A 21364-nucleotide genomic window follows, 5' to 3' on the forward strand; every position below is an offset into this window, starting at 1 on the left:
TGACAGATTGATATTATTAAGCAATGATACAGAAAAAAAAACAGAGCATCCAAAGAATCAGAAAATATTTATAAATAATTATTAAATACAAATGATTGTCATCAAATTAATTAATTTTTTTAATAGTAAAAAAAATACAATAAATAATTCACTGCAAAAATCATATACATTGCAAAATACTCAATAGAAATGTGTAGCTACTAACTTAACATTTCAACATCCACTTTACTTTTGAAAGCAATACTTCGGCAGCGGGTTCTACTTTAAAGATATTTATTATACCTATTATAATTTACATTATAAATATTAAAAAAGACAGTGAAAAATAAAAACGTTTCTAGATAGAAAAAATCTATATTAATAAAATATATATTTTTTTTGTAATAGATTGTTATAGTTTTAAACTAAACTTATTTTCCAATTGACATTAATAGAAATGCCTAAAAAATTATTTAGTATGTTGTATTTGAATGTACATAGCCAAATTTAGAATAGTATCAACAACTTAATAATAGTTTTCTCCTTTTATTTATATCTATTTTATGTCTTCGCGTGTTAAGGTAAGTTCAACATCTTTATTTTTATTATAATAAAGTACCTAATAAAAATATTAAAAGAATACCACTACATACAGTAGAAGTAAAATAATTACTTTTTATACATTATATATTATAATGTATAAAATATATTCGACAAAAAATAACCACTTCAAAATTAATATTCCTAATTGATTGAAAAATAAAACATTTTGTTTAAAACATTATCAAAAATAAAACTTGTTTCTCTAGATATGCATACACATCAAATATAAACTCCTTATAAATCAAATTAAACAAAGTGAATTTTTAAATTAACATTTTCTCATTAGTTATATTTGAAAGAAGATTCATTTACTATTATTACAAAGATGAAAGTAAACATAAGACACAAGAAATCAGTAATTTAAGATTATAGGAAATTGATTGAGGATGGGATTTATTTTAAAATAATATTATTTTTATCTATTTTATCCATGATTATACAAAATTAAAGAAGTTAAGGTTAATTATTTATTTTCTTTTCATTGTATATTAATTTGGAAAAACTGATTTCGTAAAATATTTTAATACTCCAAAAGATCCTTTGGAATTTTATTTCCTACAAAATTATAAAATAAAACTAGTTAGATACAATTGCATATATGACAGCAATGCATGGCTATATGATCGAAATTATATCTAGATATAAACCAAGACAAAATTTTAATGTGCTGTGAAAATGTTCGCTTAATACCAATTCAATATCATAGTTACTCATGACAGCACTTTATTTTTCATCAGTCATTCATCGCTGTTCAGGTATAATATTAGATATTTAGCATTTTTACAAAATTTATTCGAGAAAATAACCTACATTATTAAAATATATGTTTGATATGGTGCAAGTTTAAAACAATAGTAAAGAGTCGATAAATGAAGAGAACTTTCAGTCTATATTAAGAAATCTTATTTTTTATTAATTAAATTTTATTGGCATGTTAGTATTGGCCTGTAAAAAAGGTTTTGGTTGATAAATGTACCATTTTATGTATGATAAATTGGACTTATATTTGTACATTAATAAAAAATGTATTATATTTAAAAAATGGACAAACTCAATTTCTACACAAAATTATGTGTTCAAAGAAATCCAGTTTTTCTTTTTGTAATAATATTAAAAATCAACTTTTTTATCAATCAAAATTATATAATTTTGTGTTACTAAATATGAAAATATCAAATTCATTAGTTGTGATTACCGTATTTGTTCTAAATAGTTTATTACATCTCTATAAAATTGTTATTATGACTTAACAACTTGGAAAAATGGTGTTATGTATGTAGCAGAAGTATATATAAATATTATTCAAAACCATAACTCCTTAAAACATTTTTAAAAATCTTCAACTTTATATGACACAAGTCATTTTTTTGCTTGCTAACTTCTGACAGTTATCTGTCACCACTACAATCTAAGAGATTTTGAAATCCCCAAGATATTTGTAATACAATTTGTTCTTTCATTTATTTCTATCTATTATAGGTTTAGTTTGCAGTTCAATATGGAAGCAATAGATGTTAATTTAGTAAAAAAGAACTATCCAAAATATGAAGCAACTTCAACAAACACACTTTTAAAGGTAAGAATATTTTTTATTCACATTATATTTTTCTTCCTTAAAGAAATTTCAACATGATGAGTTTTATTAATGAATGATGGTGAAAGTGATAATAATATTGTGAATGAATGACCGCAAACATCACATTATTTGCATTTATAAATCAACATGTAACCATATCCCTTAATAATTTAACAAATCCACTTTTACATTTATTATTAACAGAACGATTTTATAAAGAAACTAGACTTTTCCAAATTCCATGTCAAATACACCTAAAAAAATTAACCAAATATAGCATCATACTAAAATTAAAGTTTGTCTCGCAGGCTAAATTTGTATAAGTACATGAAATAAAATTTTCTTCTTGCATTATTATGATTATTAATATGTTATTGAATATATATTGCAAAACTTTATTTTAAAAATACACATGGTACAAGGAATAAATAAATAATTTTGAAAAATATCCGCTTAATTGATTTTCTTTACAGTAATATTTGTAATAATGTCTATGTATATCAGACATACTGGTTATTATAAATTGTATACAATAAATATTTAAACAGTAAACACTAAATTTATATGTATTTTGTATTTATTATTATTTCTTCTAAAACATGTAGTGTACATATATTTTACAACAAAGTAGAACTTATTTAAAAAAAATGCAATGTGTAAAACATTAAAAATGGGTCATGAGAGATTGACAAAACTATTATTACTTCAAATTGAATATATTTTTTATATGCTTGCGATTTTTAAGTGTATATTTTTTTGAAAGCTATAATATTATACTTGCGTAAAATGTGACACACAGTGCATTCACGAAGAAGCATTGTTCGTATAATATTTTCAATACCGTTAATTGTATTTCTTAATACATTTGCTACATAAATAAATTAAAAAAAAGTTACAAACATTTAATTTTTCATTTGATTTTTGAAGTAAGTAACACAATTAATAATAATAGTGACATTCGTAAATGCACATTCGTTTCTTGGTTTACAAATTTTTAGCAATACATGTAGTATTGTGAAAGTATATTCGTTTTTAATATAAAATGTTTTATTTATTTTTCCATATTAAATGTTTCAGCCAAAAAGCTATTTACACATTTTTTTTAATTATTTCGTCATAATTTTGCCTACTACTCTATTGTTAGATTATAGCGTGGCGCTAAGCTATAAGATATCAATAGCAAGACTTTAATATTTTTACATTGGTACCTATGCAGAAAATGTTAAAGAAATTACTTTTTAAAATAAAATAACGTATTTTATTGAGTATTAATATAGCTTTGAACCTTTTACGTTTCAACATGACTATAAATTATTGCGTATTTGACTTTACCGCGCAAGTACTAATTCAGGGACAATGTAGCTATCTCTTTTTAACATTCAGAAGTCGTCCAGTGCTTGTGGCGTTTGGTGCGGTCTACGCTACATTTCGTCACTAGAATTGAATTCATACTCATTTGAATAGTGTTTTTAAGCCTCACTCCGCCATTACTATTAATTTTTTTTCGTTTTCAGTATTTTATTCACTCGTAATGAACTAGTTGTGTGTGCCATGTGAAAACATTGTATCAATGATTCCCCAATAAGTGTTTGAGAAGTGTATCATTTCCTGTTCCATATCGTACAGAAAACAAGCTACTACGACCGCTTGCGAACTCTATTCGTTATCACGTGGGTTAAATTTCAAATAATCTGGATTTGTAGACAGACATTTGAATGTTTATTAGTTAGGAGCAATTAGTGATAACAATGTTTCTTCCGTATAAACAAAAACCGGCAAATAATTAGTGTTAATCGTTGTTTTCAGAAGCGCGCTGTACGCTTTTGGTCTTCGCCTTTCATCTCACAAGAGCCGGCTGGTGATTGATACGGAGAATGACTGCTAATAGCAGCTTAGTGAAGTGTAGAACAGTGTTAATGTTGTGAACAAGTGTATTAGTGGAACGTTATATAAGGTTGGAATGAGTGAAGTAGGAAGCCCGCCCTGACGCGTCTTGCGCCGGCGTCCGCGGCGGGCGACGCTCGTGTCATGGCCCCGGCGCTTTCTGTGACACCCCAATTTAACCACTTCGACGCGACCAACGAGACTGTGAAGCTTACCCACCGAAGACGGGCCCTTGCGTCCGTCGACAACCTTGCTATACCCATGGAGGAAGACGACATGGGACTCCAAAATCAACCTAGCTTAGCTAAAGATTCACAGGAAATGGAACAGATCCTAGTAGATCTGGGCAACAGTGATCTGGTTCAAGCAGACCTTCTCCAAGCAATCAAAACATTAGAAAGTGGAGGAGATACTTTGTCAACCGGTGATCCGGATGGAATATTTCCTCTCAGTGGTTTTGATCTTGCTGATACTGCTGATTCCGAAGGAGATGCTGCAGAGGATAAGGTTAGACTACTACAAGCACGTCTAGAACGCCGTTGTGCATTCTTGTTGCGACGTTTAAGAATATTACAAGCACGTGCAATTGGTAAGAAAATATCAGAAGAAGCAGCTCAGTCATTTGAAAAAAGTGCTCGTGGAGCTCGCAAAGATGGTGGTGGTAGGCCAATGGGTTTAAAAGCTTTATTAAAAAGAATAGAGACCACTGCAGCCTTACAGGCTAATGCAGCATCCCGCTCAGTAGTTGGCCCTAAATACTACAGAGCAGGAACATCCAAAGGTGATGCTACACGATCAGCATCCATTGGAATAGCTTCTGGCACTCTAGCAGGCTTGGAGGACTCTGCCGGTGCACTTCGTTCTCATTTGTCTGTTGTTAAACATCAGTTGGACTCGGACGCTACAGCTTCTTCATCAGGAGCTGAGAGTAACGATGAAGCTGTCACATACAACAATCCCCATCAACAGCACATGCCTATGTAAGTTTTATTGTTAGCCTATACCTTAATAAATATTACAGCAAGGTAATAGATAAATATATGAAACAATAGTATTTAATTTTGTATTATCTAAAATACAAAGAAAATAGGTTATTTTTTAAAATGTACAATAATATGCTATTTTATTATATGAGTATGAAATAACTGCATACATGATCAAAATACTATATATTTTATTAATTATTAACTATTAAAATAGCTTCTAATTATGGGACCATTCTGACCAATATTAATCGCACTATCGCAGAAACTAACCCAGCAAGATGCTAGATACAAACACTGCAAGTTTAAATGCTTATAATAAATATTTGTTTAAGCAACAAATTAGTTTAGGTCTCTCAAAATAAGATATACCAGTCCAGTTTTAGTTTATGTATTATTAAAATATTTATTAGGTTAAACTGCAAGATGTAGTTTAACCTAATTGATATACGAATAAAACCGATTGACTTAAAAGCCTGAATGTTTATTTCTTTAAGTAATTAATATTTAAATTCCTTACATGAATTGATTTAAAAAGAAAAAGATTGATTATATTATTGGAAATTTAAAAGTTTTTACTGTTGTGCAGTCTTAGTTAATGATTGTTATTAGTTTTTTTATATAATGAAGTATATTTACTTACTACTATATTTATTATACTTTTATATACAATAATTTGTTATTGGTTATTTATAAGCAAAGTGTTTCTATAGATTTAGAATATGAAAGCTTATTGCCTTAACTGAAACTATTTATTGAAGCTTTCCATGATTCTTATTAATTTTCTAATCACCTATTGTATTTTAATAAATCTTAAATTTGAAAATAGTTTTTTTGTAATATCAACCAAATTTTTTATGCAGTTTCTCTCAGACTATTGTGATAAGTCATATTTGCTTGATTATATAATTTACACTTGTAATAGTAGACACATAAACATTCCGAAATGCTTGTAGCTTCATTTTTAAAAACAATAACAAACATATTATATTAAAAAAATAGTTAATATGATTGCACATTTCCTTAGTATCTGTTAAATATCACTATATATTGTAGAATATTATAAAATAATATTATAAAAAAGTCCCGCCGCTGCTTCTGTCTATATATAGGTGTGGACCCATGTCTACGGTGTAACGGCACGGCGCCGCTGCCGGGAGACGGTGCTGTGTACAATGCACCGCAATGTTTTGCTGTTGCTTAGTGTTAAAAAAAATGACTGACAATTTATATTTCGAATATTTAATTTCACTCGTGAAAGCACATCCCGTTCTCTTATAAAAAATATACTAAATATATATTTATATATAGTTATGTATTTTAATTAGAATTGATCAAGCAATTTTTAAGACAAACCTACAAACAACATTATCAACAAAAGTGTAAAATGTAAATATAAGAGATGGTTCAGTGGAAACAATACGTGGATCTTTATCAAGGTTCAAATTCGGGGAAGCATAACTTACTTTACAATTTTAATTTTAGAAGACAAAGACTTGCTAACACTAGTGAAATTAAAAAGTCGACATCTAAATTGTGAGCCATTTTTATTAACTCGTGTCAACTAAGCAACAGCAAAACAATGTGTTGCACCGTGCTGCGGGTTACACGATGGTCGGTGCCGCACTGTAGACATAGGTCCACGCCCTATCTATCTGTCTGTTTCTCTTAACACAGTGGTTCATGAGGAAGGTTTAGGTGTATCGTGTATGAAGGGTTTGCGTAAATTGACTAAAACATAATTGATGTAGATGTCGGAAAAGTGATGCCAACTGAGAGCTTTACTAGTGTGCACCGCATAAAGCAATAAAGATACATAGAACATTTATATTTTAGATGCGAATAGGTATTAGTAGTAGTTTATTTTAAAAGCAAGATATAACATCTAAAGCTAATCTATTTTGGAGATACATATTTTTAGCATCGAATTAATTTTTTAACCTTTTATTGCATTAATTTGGTAATTTAAAATTAAATTGTTTGTTATTGTGCCGTTATGGTATAGTATATATTAAAACTCAATATTTATAATTTAAATATATATTAAATGATTTGGCATTCATTTATTTCAACATAATGTATTTTATGTTATATGCTTAATATAAATGCCAATTAATTAAACATACTTCATATATTTCATTTAATATTACATAAATTCTCTTCTTATAAGGTTAATCCTCTTTTCAAACAAACGCACACACTTGAAAATATACTGACCTATATTCTATTTTAGTTTCATGTTCTATTCAATATCAGCAATATGTCAATGTTAAAATAACTTTTAAATAATTTATCAATTTTTTTTATTTGCATTTTAATATATGTATATATTTCAATTTAACCATGATAATAAATATTTTTTTGGTAATTGAATAATTTTAATAATTTATTTTGGTTTATATTTACTTCGGAGGTAAAATGTCTCAATAATAATATATTGTCTGAGAGAAAAATTATAAACTGAACTGTTTTATATAAATAAGTTTTATTATCATTATATGCATTAATGATTTCAGTGAAAAACGAGCACTTTGGTCATGGCAGAAGGCGCGAGCATCGATCGCGTCACGCTGGTGCTGGCTGCAGGTGCAGGTGCAGGAGTTGGAGTACAAGATCCGACAGCACAACGATTTGCACAGACAGGTAACTATGTCACTTATAACAATTTAGAAATTAAAATAATATCATTAATAAGATGCACCATTTATTGTTAAATCGGATATAAAGAGTTTAATGAAGTGTTTTGAAAGGATGTTTCTATGTGTTTATTATATTTCAAGGACAAATGTATTTGACTTCAAATGTTCATGTTTATTTGATAATTACATTAATTTCAAAAACTGTGATTGGAAATTGATATAGGTATATAACTTCAAATGATATTAAGTGCGCATTATTTAGACAGGCTTGAACTGAGCTGTATCACATGAAGTGGACAAATTAAATAACACGTGGATACAATTGTATATATCTGCTTAAATATATAATGCATTGTAAATTATGTAAATGCTAGTTAAGTAGTCCTGTCATATATATTTTTTAAACTGATATAATTGAAAAAATATATAGCTAGGTATATGAGTGAAAGGGCCAACTGATGCTTAGTGCCCATCTTAGCCCATAAATGTTGATTGGTGGAAATATATAAAGCTCATTTCCCAACCATGAAATTAAGTTTCTCCCAGGAATCCCTTGCAAACTGTTCAATTACATTAGTCTACTCGTCCTTTAAACAAGAACATCGATGCGTAATATCGTAAATACTATTAATACTTATAGGGAAATACAACATTTATTTCCCAAGATTAGTCGCGAATTGTGAATCTTAAGGAATAGTTAATATTTTTTACATTGCTAATCTCTCGCAGTGGTGACCACTTACCATCAGATCAGCAATTTGTCGTCCACCTACCACCAAGTTGAAAGTCCATTTTTTTTGAAGAGTGACGTAAAGTTAATCCGTATGAGTTATATTCGTTTGTTTTATGCGCGTCGGGTTTGTTTAATCTGAAAACGAAACATCGTATACTAATAACCAACAAACGGTTACTTATATTGGTGCGTTGAAAATAATAGAAATAATATCCAGGGACCTTTTTCACACACGGCCATCTGATCCCAAATTAAGCTTGTACAAAGCTTGTGTTATGGAAACCAGACAACTGATATACTACATATACTACTTTTCTTTTGTAAATACATACTTATATAGATAATTACACCCAAACTCAGGACAAACAGACATGTTCATGCACACAAATGTCTTTCCTGGGTGGGAATCGAACCCACAACCTTCGGCGTGAAAGGCAAGTATCTACCAACCACGCCAACCGTCTCGTCAAAACAACGACAGGTCAATCAGACGAAGTTAAAAAATTACGTAATTTTAATGTGGGTGGGCGTTGTCAACTTGATCATTTTATATAATCTCAAATACGTGTACAAAAGCTACGTATATTAGCGAGCTGAAAATAAAAAAAACGCGTAACAAAATGATTGGGTGATGTTATTGATGAAGGTTTAAACGCTAAAACCAATTTTTTGTTTAGAAAACGAAGATTGTCAGTTCTCTTTTTTATTACTTAAAATAGGTAGCGGAATTGCCACATGATTGTCAGTGTTCACGACCGCCTATAGAGGCTTTGTGTGAGGGCTTTGTGCAAGCTCGTCTGGGTAGGTACCACCCACTCATCAGATATTCTACCGCAAAATAGCAGTACTTGGTATTGTTGTGTTCCGGTTTGAAGGGTGAGTGATCCAGTGTAATTACAGGCACAAGGGACATAAAATCTTAGTTCCCAAGGTTGGTGGCGCATTGGATCTGTAAGCGATGGTTGACATTTCTTACAAAGCCAATGTCTAAGGGCGTTGGTGACCACTTACCGTCAGGTGGTCCATATGCTCGTCCGCCTTCCTATTCTATGAAAAAAAAGAGTCACTTTAAGATACATTAACCATCCCTAACATTGACAATGCGCCACCAACCTTGGGAACTAGGGTGTTATAAAGTATACAAATATTTTTTGAGATATGTATAGCTTTATATACTGGCGAAGTCAGAGAGAAATTTGTCTAGGAACTTTTGAAACAAATATTGACTATTGTTATAGTCAATGGTAGCTGTCCAAAATGTCCACAAAAAAATCACTACATTTTATATCTATCTTTTATAGATAATTCCAGTAATCATTTTTATGGTTTGAGAAAGAGCCGAGAGGACCTAGTGGTAAGAACGTGTGAATCTTAACCGATGATCGTGGGTTCAAACCCGGGCAAGCACCACTGAATTGTTATGTGCTTAATTTGTAATTATAATTCATCTCGTGCTTTACGGTGAAGGAAAACATCGTGAGGAAACCTGCATGTGTCTCATTTCACTAAAAATCTGACACATGTGTATTCCACCAAACCGCATTGGAGCAGCGTGGTGGAATAATCTCCAAACCTTCTCCTCAAAAAGAGGAGAGGAGGCCTTTAGTCCAGCAGTGGGACATTCACAGGGTGTTACGGTAACGGTATTTTTATGGTTAAAAAGAAGAAAACTAAATAAACAAAAACAAGTGTAGTTTAATTGACACAAAGTATTTTATGAATCCTTATTAAGAAAAAAATATATTATTAAAATAGTTTTAGAAATATTATATTATAGAGATATTTGAATAAAGGTCATAAAACGATACACGGGGCGTGAGTCTAAAAAGGGTTCTGCTCAGCTTGGTCTGTTTCGAATGCTTTTCTAAGGATTCATCTTCCCTTTCGAATTGTTCCTACGCCTTTCAATTGAGAGAATGGTATTATTTCGATTCGAGTTGAAAATGTTGCGTAAATGTTTCTGAAATTAAACGAACGTGTAAAAGGTATTGGGCAATACTTTATAAAACTTTGAAACATGAATGACGAGTAAAGAAATATAAATTAAAAGATTTAAATAAAAAGGTATTTTTTATAATATTTTCATTTTGACGATCGGAATGGGAAATGTTTTTAATAAATATAATATTTCAACAAATGAAACTTACAAGATCACATTAAAGGCTTGTCATTAAGTGCAGTCGTTGGGTACATATACCTATACTAATATAAAAATTCCAAGAGCTTGCGATAATCTCAAGATCAATCTACCTTTTTAATTTGAAAAAAAAATCTTTATATGTTACATTTATCGCGAAAGGTTACACGCTACGACCCACGGCGCTGGAGCTGTAATGTATAACGCAGATGAAACCGCGCGGTACAATTAGTGCATGTATTACTATTATATATCTATAAAGAACATTAAATATCTATTATTAAATACATTCGTTAATTAATTATTAAATAACACATTTACCGCACTTTTATTTTCGTTTTAAATTTAAAATTGTTAAGATATGTCTTAATATAATTAATTATATTATTATGTCCGTTAACATACAATTAAAATCGTCTAAACGAATATAAACTTTTATGATTAACTAAAGCTCGATTTTACAATTTTTTTATATAAACTTCCGCGGTTTATTTAGTATTTTTATGTGAGTTAAAAGGAAATAAGATTAATGAATAATATAATTTGAGAAGTGATCATTGATCAAGTGATTTCTTTTAATTTATAGAATTTTTAACAAAATAATTATCCACTTTTATTCATATGTATATATATATATATAACTAATATGAAAATAATCATTTTCAATAAATGCATAGTTTTTTTGCATTTGTTACAATTATATATTAATCCAGACCGAATTTTTTTTTTTCTCTAGAAGTAACTGCTTTTTAAGTGAAATTCTGAACAGGCTATTAACCGTTTTCCTGTCCTAACATACTTAATAATAATTGTTAATTAACATATAACATATCTTATGTGATTCATAGGCATAGTTTGTAATATATTTTAATTATTATATCTATTGTCAAATAACATGTTATTATAAGAATAAAATATAATATTTTAACTAAACCGATTGATCGATCTTGAATTTATACTCATAATATATGAATCAATTCTACGGTTTACAAAAAAAAAAGGAGCAACCTGCTCGTTTGCCCCCCTCTTACATAAAAAAGTGAAACTTTTAAGGCTAAATGAAGTTAGACCGCAACGCAAATTCCAGCTCATTTTATCTATCGGAAGTAGCAAGCAAACATTTTTTATATTTAATTATTATTTTTAAATTATTTGGAATAGCTAATACAATATTTGCTACAATAGAAATTTTTAATACTGATGATTCGTCCGCGTTTGGCAAATATATTCGAGTCGAGTCTTTATCTAGGATTTCTTTGATCACGGTACATATCAAGTGCTTAGTCATGTAAATTTTAGTGTTTTTCAAACGAATTCGATAATTATAGTATGTATGTAATTTGTTTCGTTATGTCTACTATGTTACGGAAAGTTAAAAATGTACGATCTAAAAAATGAAATTCCTAAAATATTGCAAGTAATAATAATTGTTTAAATGAAATAGTTCTTGTCACAATGATAACAATTTATTTGAATTATTTTTTAAGTTTTGAATTTTAATCTACAAGTTTTGGAATAGAATTCACATTTGTAACCTGTATAACAATGCCGTGAAATATTAATAATAAGAACAAGCTTTGACCTATTTTATTTATTCAACATGTTCAACCGCTTAGTTTCAACGACGCACTCGTGACTTACATTATTTAGCATTGTTTATAATTGACACGTTATACGGTTTTTAGTTTACGGTCTTTCTAATTTTTTAATATTGTATATAAGACTAATACAAGACAATATTGCTAGAAGTGTAGAAAACATTTTTTTAATGGGTAGGATAAAGGTAAATAAAAGTTACTGGGTCATAACTCGTAGTCTAGTGCTATCGATAAAATAGGTTTTTTTTTGTAATTAATACATGTGTATTCAACTAACCCGCATTGGAGCAGCGTGGTGGAATAAGCTCGAAATGAAAGTCTGCCGGCCTCAACTTAGCTCTCCAAAAGGTTCGCACAAGTTATAACTTGTGAAACAACGACGAAGTAAAAATTACTATTAACCCTACACTTATACTTTCAATATGAATATTCGCAACACTCGCTTCAATTATCGACCGCAACACCCTCGTAACTAATTTCTGATCGGTCAACTTAAATCGCGCGTATTATATAGGGTTACCGTCCGATTTCTCGGGCACATTTTGATAATAATTAATAGTTTGATTTAAAGCATTAACAGTGATAAGAAATATCGTTTATTAATATAGGAACTGGCCATAAGCAAATTAAGTAACACGTTATCTAATCTTATCATACATTTGTTTACGTATTTAGGTCATTCGTCTGTAATCTTAAATATTTTCCGCCATTCCTATACGATTGGAATCTGTGCTTGACGTGTTTAATTCAAAACGTAGGTAATTTTAATATTAAACCGAAAAAATGAGGATTTTTAATTTCCATTTGTATAATTCTGACGATTGTTATAATAACGATGATAACAATCAGTTTTTTTTTCCCCCGACTTAATTATATTAAGCACCGCGTTTAACTTTTTCTTGTTTTATTAGTTGAATATATATATTGCTGTATTAAGTCTAAATGGTTTTCACATTAAATGCGGGCTTAAATGTTTCTAGTGTGTTAAATTTCGAATAGACGACAATGACCGATAAATACGGGTTCAATAAATATAAATTACTTTTTTTTAAACTTGCATTTATACAATAGGTATAACTACTAGTATACTGATTACGATAATTTTATATATAAACTCATATGACGAACTAATTTAATTATTCGATATCAATTTCTAATAACAATAATTTATAATAATAATAAATAATGTTTGTCATTACATAACAAATAAATTGATTAAGATAAGACAGTTTGACAATTGATTGTTTATCCTATCATGTAATACCTAGTTACTAGTTTGCGTTGTGTTAAATTTCATTAACCTTAATTAGGCGTCAATTCATTCGAGTTCACATCCTATTTCTATATATGTAGCATCTTATGAAAAAACAAACAAAGGATTGTTTGTCTTACGCAAGATCTCTGCCAGAAGGAAACTTTGAGTAATTGAAAATTGTACACATGTGTTAGATTTCCATTCGACCCTCGTAGCTTTTCTCACGAGAGATGCACGAGATGAATTCTAATAACGCAAATTAAATACACTGAAATTCAGCAAGCACCAATGAACCCGCTATCTTCGGTTATGATTCACGTGTTCGAGCCACTGTGTATTCCTACCTCTATATAATCATATAATATTAGCATCGATCGACTGATACCGATATGAGTAACAACTAAAGCAACTAGCATGATGTGTTATATATGACTCTTTGGGTCTTTAAGGTGAAAATTATTCATATATTCTCAAACCAAATTGTTTGAATATTTGATCGATTAAAAGTAAAAAGCATCTGAACTTGCGAACTAGTGTCGCGATGCTTGTATGTTATGGTTTATTTAATATTTAAATTATATAAATCATAATCTAAAACATCGTCATTGATTTTTTTTTCCTTTGTTTGGTCGTGGTTGTGACGCCATACAGAAACCAATGTTATAATAAATTGTAAAATCTTATAGCAAAATATTTATGAAAACATTGAAATAATTGTGAATTAATTTATTCGTTGTGGTCACGCTTTTAATCTTGTATTTACATCGTAGGCTGATTTTATTGCGGGGGTTTTGTTGAAATGTTTTAGAGAGGAAAGAAGAGAGATAGGAAAACGTGTCGCGGGAAGTCTGAGCTCTGTCCCACCGAGAACATGCTCGTTAAGTACATGATAAGTTTAAAATTTCATACATACGAGGCTACTTCTCGTATTAGTATAATTGGACATTTATTCACATGCTATAATTATTTTTATGATATTACAGGTCCGCGAAGCTAAAGGTTCGGTGCAATTCGAAGGCGAGCCGGTAGGCTACGAAGGCAGTCTTCCCGGGGACGATGTGTGCTCGTGCGCTCGCGTGCGACCGCTGAGGAGGGACACGTTCAAGAAGAGGAAGCTTCTGCAGATGCACAATCTGCACATAGCCACCACAAAAGCGGCTAAACCTTCGGACGTCAAGTGAGTATTGTCATTCGTCATCATTCGCTTGCTATGTAATTTACATAAGAAATATAATAATGAAAATATTTATCAGACGTACGACCCGTTTGTTTATGATCGTTTGTAAATTTTGCTTACATTATTATAGTAAGAATGTGTTTGAAATGACGAAACTTGTAAACGCGTATATGGTATGTATTGCAGGTGCAGCTGCCGCCGGAACGCAGAGAGCTGCTCGGTGTGCACGGGGCGCGCCGAGCCCACGCAGCCCGCGCCGCCCGCCGCCACGCTGCCGCCGAGCCGCCGCCTCGCGCTCGTCGACCCCGCCTACCATCCCGTGCTCAGCGATGTCAAGGGTACACCGCTTCATATTACATTTGTAAAGCTGTACATAGTCATAAATAACAAAAAATGGTCCAGATTGATTTAGTAAATTTCATTAGTGCTCAATTCAAATTCTCAAATTGCTAGCACTTGCATGTGATAAATGTCGCTATATTACTACTCTCTGGTTAAAAATATACCTGAGTTAAATATGTATTAATAAATTTGAAAGCATTCGAAATAGAATTGTTTTCAGTGTCGTGTGTTTGACGTCCCACTTAAAAGACATCTGTCGTTAATTAGCATTTAATTGAACAAAAAAATAATGTGCATTAAACTCAGTTTTTACTGGTGGTAGGGCTTTGTGAAGGCTCGTCTGGGTAGGTACCACCCACTCATCAGATATTCTACGCAAAACAGCAGTACTTAGTATGTTGGTTGGTTGTGTTCCGGTTTGAAGGGTGAGTGAGCCAGTATAATTACAGGTACGAGAGACATAACATCTTAGTTCTTAAGGTTGGTGGCGCATTGGCGATATAACCGATGATTAACATTTCTTACAATGCCAATATCTATGGGCGTTTGTGACCATTTACCATCAGGTGGCCCATATGCTCGTCCTCCTATTAAATATCCTCCTATTCTATAAAAAAAGTGAATACAAATTGTTACTCACTATTCAGACAAATAATATTGGATAATGGTTTCAGACATATCCCCGTCGGTGCACCTGTCGGCGCTGTCGTCGCGCTCGTGGTTCCGCTCGCGCTGCGGCAAGGCGTGGCGCGCGCCCGGCGCCGCGCCCCGCGCCGCGCCCGCGCCGCCCGCTCCCCGCGCGCCCCGCCGGCATCCCACCAGTGAGTGCCACTGCGCACTAAATTGTTACATATTTTAGTAAATGGGTTATCACGTGAAAATAAATAACAGTAACAGCCTGTTAATGTCCCACTGCTAGGCTAAGGCCTCCTCTCCCTTTTGAGGAGAAGGTTTAGAACTTATTCCACCACCCATTGGAGCGGCATTGCTCCAATGCGGGTTGGTAGAATACACATGTGGCAGAATTTCAATGAAATTAGATACATGCAGGAAATCACGATTTAAGTGATAGCCTTCTGTTATATGTCATGTTATATTACTGCAAAGGCCAACTGTACTTGTTTGCTTAACTTGAAAAATATTACAAATTCATTAATTCATTTCAGGATTGAAAAGGGGCCGTCCGCCTTTATCGCGAAAAATAAAAGAACGAGATAGGGATGAAGAGACATCAACATCTGGGCATGACAGGTCAGTGAAAACTTTATTTAAATAGTTTAGCATGGATGTTTTGGAAAACTATCTTTGTTAGCAAAGATCCCTAAAATTTACCATATATGGTGTAATGTAAACCTCTTTATGTATGCCATTTTTTTCTTAAATGGGAATGCTTTATATGCAAGTTGCCATTTATTAAAATTCATATATATATATTATTATAATAATTATTTATATATATTATAAATTAAAGGCACAAACATTTGATCCAACACAAACAATCTCAGGTGTAGTGCTTATCGTCTAGTAAATTTATTATGGCTTTCTTCTATTAACAATAAAATACTTTTGTATGTTATTTATAAAGCCGTGTGGTTCTGGCAGAGTAGAATAGAGCCACTCCATCTCAAACCTCGACTATCGTAAGAGATGACTGATGATTGACGACTGATGAGACAGGAATTTTCTATAAGTGCATCTATCAATCGAGCACGTAAGCGCTTTAATCTAAACGGTATTGTATGGGGGTATTAAAAGCAAAGTATACCTTCAAAAGCATTCCTAAGGAGTGATAGCGTTGGTAGGCTGGTGGCAGAATTGATGATGATCTATTGTTATGTATAAAATGTTCTATAGGCGCGGTCGCAGTAGCACTGAATGGCGCACTTGGCGACGACAGTCGTTCGATATCGATAACATTGTCATACCACAGAGCGTGGCCGCCAACACGCGACCAGAGATACTCACCTACAAGGAGATCATAACGCCAAAGTGAGTGTTCAACCACTTTCTTCAGAATTGAAAACAACTTTCATCATTTATGAAATCGATTTAAACATTTAAAAAACAGGACATTTGTGTCCACCACAACTGTATCGGTATTTATTTCATTACAGATGGCGAGTTATGGAGATACCTGAATCGCCGCTAAATAATGGTGTAATGAAGTTTAACAGAATGTCGTTTGAGAGTGAAGTAAGTTATATTCTTAATATATTATATAAAACTCATGAACTGGTCGGTATTGATTTTTTACTCAAGTGTTCGCAGTAAACAAGAAATAATTTATTCAAAAAACATTTGCAAGCTTAACATTTGATTTATTTTTACGCAGGAGGAAGACATTTCGGAAGCTGCGGTGCAAGCGCGACACACGCGTGCCGAATGCCGCGAGCGCAATCGATACTTGCGCAAGCGGCGCTCGCGTCGCAACCACACCGACACTGATACCGAGCACAACCCGAACGATCAGCACCTGGTTGACCATTCGCAACCACCGCCGTTGCAGCCGCTCTCGCCGCCAGTGCAACCATTGATGATACAACAACAACCACAGCCACTACCGCTACCTCCACCACCACTTGTACCGATACAGCAAACGAACGCGTTGCAACGACACCCATCCCCAACAGAAAATCATGAGGCAAGTTTTATGTGTTATATTTGGCTTCAAAAGTCTTATTAAATTAATAAAACTGGTTTCTTTTCAGTTCTAATTTTTACATCAATTTGAATGTAATAAAACATATTAATAGCCTGTGAACGTCCCACTGCTGGGACAAGGCCTCCTCTCCCCTTTTTTTTTGAGGAGAAGGTTTGGAGCTTATTCTATCTTGCTGCTCTAATGCGGAATACACATGTGGCAGAATTTTAGTGAAATTAGACACAAGCAGGTTTCCACACGATGTTTTCCATCACCGTCAAGCTTAAGATGAATTATAAACACAAATTAAGCACACCTGGGTTTGAACTTACGATCATAGGTTAAGATTCACGCGTTCTAATGGTCCAGTGACCATCCATGAATTGTAATCAAAAGATTGTAGTTATGCTCTTTTTTAAACACTAATTAAAAAAAACCTTAACTAATTAATATCAGACATGTAGACATAAAAACTTGTTCATTCAAAAGAATTTTTGTTCTCTTACACAAGAAAATCAATATTGAATTGAACAAAAATAAATGTATTCTTTGTAAAATACCTACATTTTACAACCAAAATAATGTATATCCAAATATCTTTCATACTTTTGTTATGTTTTGCTAGTTTTCTTTTGTTCAATTGTATTTTATTTCTATTTTATTAAATAGGAAGCCAATGCTGTATACAATTTTGTTTCTTATTCTAGACTACAATATTAAATAACTTAAATATAAAAATTGCATACCTCACTTATAAGCTAACTTAACATATTTTAATCGTATTTCTAACTATCCTAGTTCTTATTGTAAATTTTATTTAATGTAATTTATATCTTGTAACTAACACAGAAGTCTCACAATGTTAACACCTGTATTATTCCAGACAGTGAGACCATACTCTCCAAGACAGTTCCCATTGCCAGATGTCATGTACATCGAGATGCTGTCCGACATGCCGGAGGGCTATCGACCGAGCAGTCCGGAACCGACGCCTCCGAGAATAGACGAAGAAGGCGATGAGTTGAGCACACTATCACCGTTATCGCCTTTAGTGTATGATGGTGATGATCCTGATGATGCAGAATGGAATCCTAGTAGCGAGAAGACAGAGAGACGAAAAAGCACTCTGAGGTGAATTTGTGTGTTCTACTATATAAAAAGTTATTTAACACATAAGTTATAAAACTCATTGTAGGAAACTGAAAATTATTAAACTTTAATTATAACTTCTAAATTACTTTAGGAATGCAGCTATTTCGTTGGTAATTCATCCATATGTATATTTATGACATTAAATTTATTTCGTTTTGTTTCGGTATTTGCTTGTGTGAAAATTATATGTTATGACCAAAATATTATAAAATTAAATATAATTTTTAAAACAACAACTATATACTTAACTTTCGGATTGCAATACAATTAAGACAGGCGTAATATTTTGTGAATATCAATGTGCTAAGCTGAGTAATGTGTACGCAGTTTTAATAAATATATAGCTCATATTAGTTCTTTCCAATTTAAATTCTATTTTGCAAATTGGAAACAAATTGAAGTATTCATATTGATTTAGTAATCTAAATATTTATTAAAAATGTTATATTTTGCTATTTGTAATAATGCGATTCTATAACTTTATAAGTAAAAAAAGGCAATGAATGTACCACTGCTGGGCCAAGGCCTCCTATCCCTTTTAGGAAAACATTTGGAGCTTATTCTACTATACTGCTCAATGAAGTTTTAGTGAATACACATGTCGTATTTCAGTGAAATTAAACACAGGCAGATTTCCCCATGATGTTTTCCACAGCCGTACATGAGATAGATTATAAACAGATGAACATTCAGCGGTTTTTGCCTGGATTTGAACCCGCAATCATCGCCCTGACCTCTGCGCCGTCGCGGCTCATCTTTATAAGTAAACAACTCATAATATATTCATGTATAAAAATAAACTAGTATTTTCGATGACTTGTTTTGGGCAGAGTTATGTGCCGACTCGTAAAATATAAAACATAAAATTTTATCATAAATAGTAATATGCAACAGAGCAATTAATTTCAACAAATAACTCAGTAATAAATAACTTACATAATAACTTTTCTTCAGTTTGTATAAATAGTTTTGGAAAGGACTATAAAAAATATTCCGTTTAATGCTAGTAAGTATTACATATAATTTTAATGTCTACAATTCATGATATACTACAAATTGACACTGCATTTTTTATTTATTCAAATCTGACATTATCTAACATTCAACAACAACAAAGGAACTATCTTATAAATATTTGTATAATTATATGTGTAAGTAAATAAATAGATTATAAGAAGATTCAATTAATCTATCAGATCTCAATGTATGGTAAAAGTCTTTCATTTTGTATTAACTTTTTTATTATTAATTTTATCTCTATTTTTTTTTTTATTGTTTAACTTTGACAGGTTTCATTATTGAATTCATTTTTGCTTTTTTCATTTAATAGTTATTACAGTAATTTCTATGTGGTTATGAAGTATGGCATTCGCTAAACTCCAAAAGCTTTATTTACTTTTAAGATAATGTTATAACTTGTATAAAGAAAACTTGTAAAAAATGTAAAATAATAATGAAGTAAGATTCCTTAATTCTTATTTACGAATTAATGTACAGATTGTAAGTACATCCAGTGTCTTTAACTATAAGCTCACCCTAACTAATTCCTCATAGTGCAAATTATCACTAATTTTAATATATTCAAATGTTATAACATATGACAAACATTTTGTTCATTTCCTGCACAAGTAATATTTAAATATCTACAATTATTACATTGAAAGTATGTAGCGTTCAAGGCAAATGCCTTAGACTATGATAATATTATATATTTACTTGGGTAGAGGGTGCCTTTGATTTTTGTCATAATCTATCTTGGAGTATTAGATGTATGATTTGTTTATTCAATGTTAGACATAAGTATTTCTAGTGACACCTGCCCGAATACGCTAAGCGATTTGTAAATATTAATGGGCACTGAATAGTAACTAATAGACTGGCTATAAATAATTTGAATCTCTATAAGAGTTCCATTATCACTTTTCATAAAGCTCCGAAGCATTGATTTATATTTTGAAAAATAACAATTTTCAATATTTGCAGTCAAAATTCTAGGTGTAGATTCGTTATTTTTACATTCAAGCTACCTTTCATTCGACTCTTATTTATTTAAGGATGTGATACTTGGTGGTTGCGTGGAGACTGGAGTGTGCAGGATTTAAATGTTTTTAAATTAATTTTATGATTTGAATTAATGACATGTTAGGGAAATTTAAAAATACTTTCAATTCTTTCATAATTTTTTATGGTACATATGTTTGATTAATACATGAATTTTATTTAAAAAGATTATTTTAAATAAATAATTGTAATGTCGAACCAAATAAAAAGTATACTTTTAAGTTTCTCTTCAAGTCATTAAAATAGCATTTCGCTTGTGCTTTGTAAAGAGGGTGACAAATTAGATGAAGTAATACTTTAATGTTTTAATTGAAAGGAAGCCAAAGTCTTCTTGTTTATTGTAAGAGTAGTTTAGATTTAAAGTGACGATTGAAGTCAAGTGCTTGAGATATACAAAATGTGTTGTATATGTTAGTATGCAGAATAAAAATAAAAATTGATGCGTTAAATTTGTTATTTTATTCATACGGACAACCTACTACAACAAATAATGGCTTAAGAAACAGTATTACAAAAAAATGTGATGTAATTGTAAAATAAAGTGTTTTGTAGATGATAAATTTGATACAAATTACGATATTGTTAAATAATATTTTCCATATTA

The 21364-nt window shown here is 31.3% G+C and overlaps 1 protein-coding gene across 5 annotated transcripts; it reads left to right on the plus strand.

Moving 5' to 3' along the window:
• Positions 1-498: 498 nt before the first annotated feature.
• On the plus strand, positions 499-21209 carry LOC126772321 (KAT8 regulatory NSL complex subunit 1). Of its 5 annotated transcripts, none has more exons than XM_050492632.1 (12): positions 499-560; positions 2062-2158; positions 3965-5022; positions 7542-7668; positions 14371-14564; positions 14751-14902; positions 15581-15727; positions 16073-16157; positions 16761-16895; positions 17021-17099; positions 17239-17551; positions 18435-21209. In XM_050492632.1, the coding sequence occupies exons 3-12, from the start codon at positions 4187-4189 to the stop codon at positions 18680-18682; spliced, it is 2316 nt and encodes a 771-aa protein (XP_050348589.1). In that variant the 5' UTR covers positions 499-560; positions 2062-2158; positions 3965-4186; the 3' UTR covers positions 18683-21209. The 5 variants fall into 5 exon arrangements, with proteins under 5 accessions (XP_050348589.1, XP_050348590.1, XP_050348587.1 ...); XM_050492631.1 differs by lacking the exons at positions 499-560; positions 2062-2158 and adding exons at positions 3573-3588; positions 3673-3828; XM_050492633.1 differs by lacking the exon at positions 499-560 and having other exon boundaries at positions 2136-2158; positions 3968-5022.
• Positions 21210-21364: the final 155 nt, after the last annotated feature.

The sequence above is a fragment of the Nymphalis io genome, chromosome 12 (genome assembly GCF_905147045.1).
Source record: "Nymphalis io chromosome 12, ilAglIoxx1.1, whole genome shotgun sequence".
In the NCBI taxonomy this organism is placed as follows: Eukaryota; Metazoa; Arthropoda; class Insecta; order Lepidoptera; family Nymphalidae; genus Nymphalis; species Nymphalis io.

What these genes read in the sequence shown, in the direction of transcription:
- LOC126772321 (XM_050492632.1), top strand. Translation starts at nt 4,187, where the DNA reads ATGGCCCCGGCGCTTTCTGTGACACCCCAATTTAACCACTTCGACGCG. An exon ending in ACAACGATTTGCACAGACAG is followed by an intron (nt 7,669 to 14,370) that starts GTAACTATGTCA and finishes ATGATATTACAG; the next exon opens with GTCCGCGAAGCTAAAGGTTC. An exon ending in GCCCCGCCGGCATCCCACCA is followed by an intron (nt 15,728 to 16,072) that starts GTGAGTGCCACT and finishes AATTCATTTCAG; the next exon opens with GATTGAAAAGGGGCCGTCCG.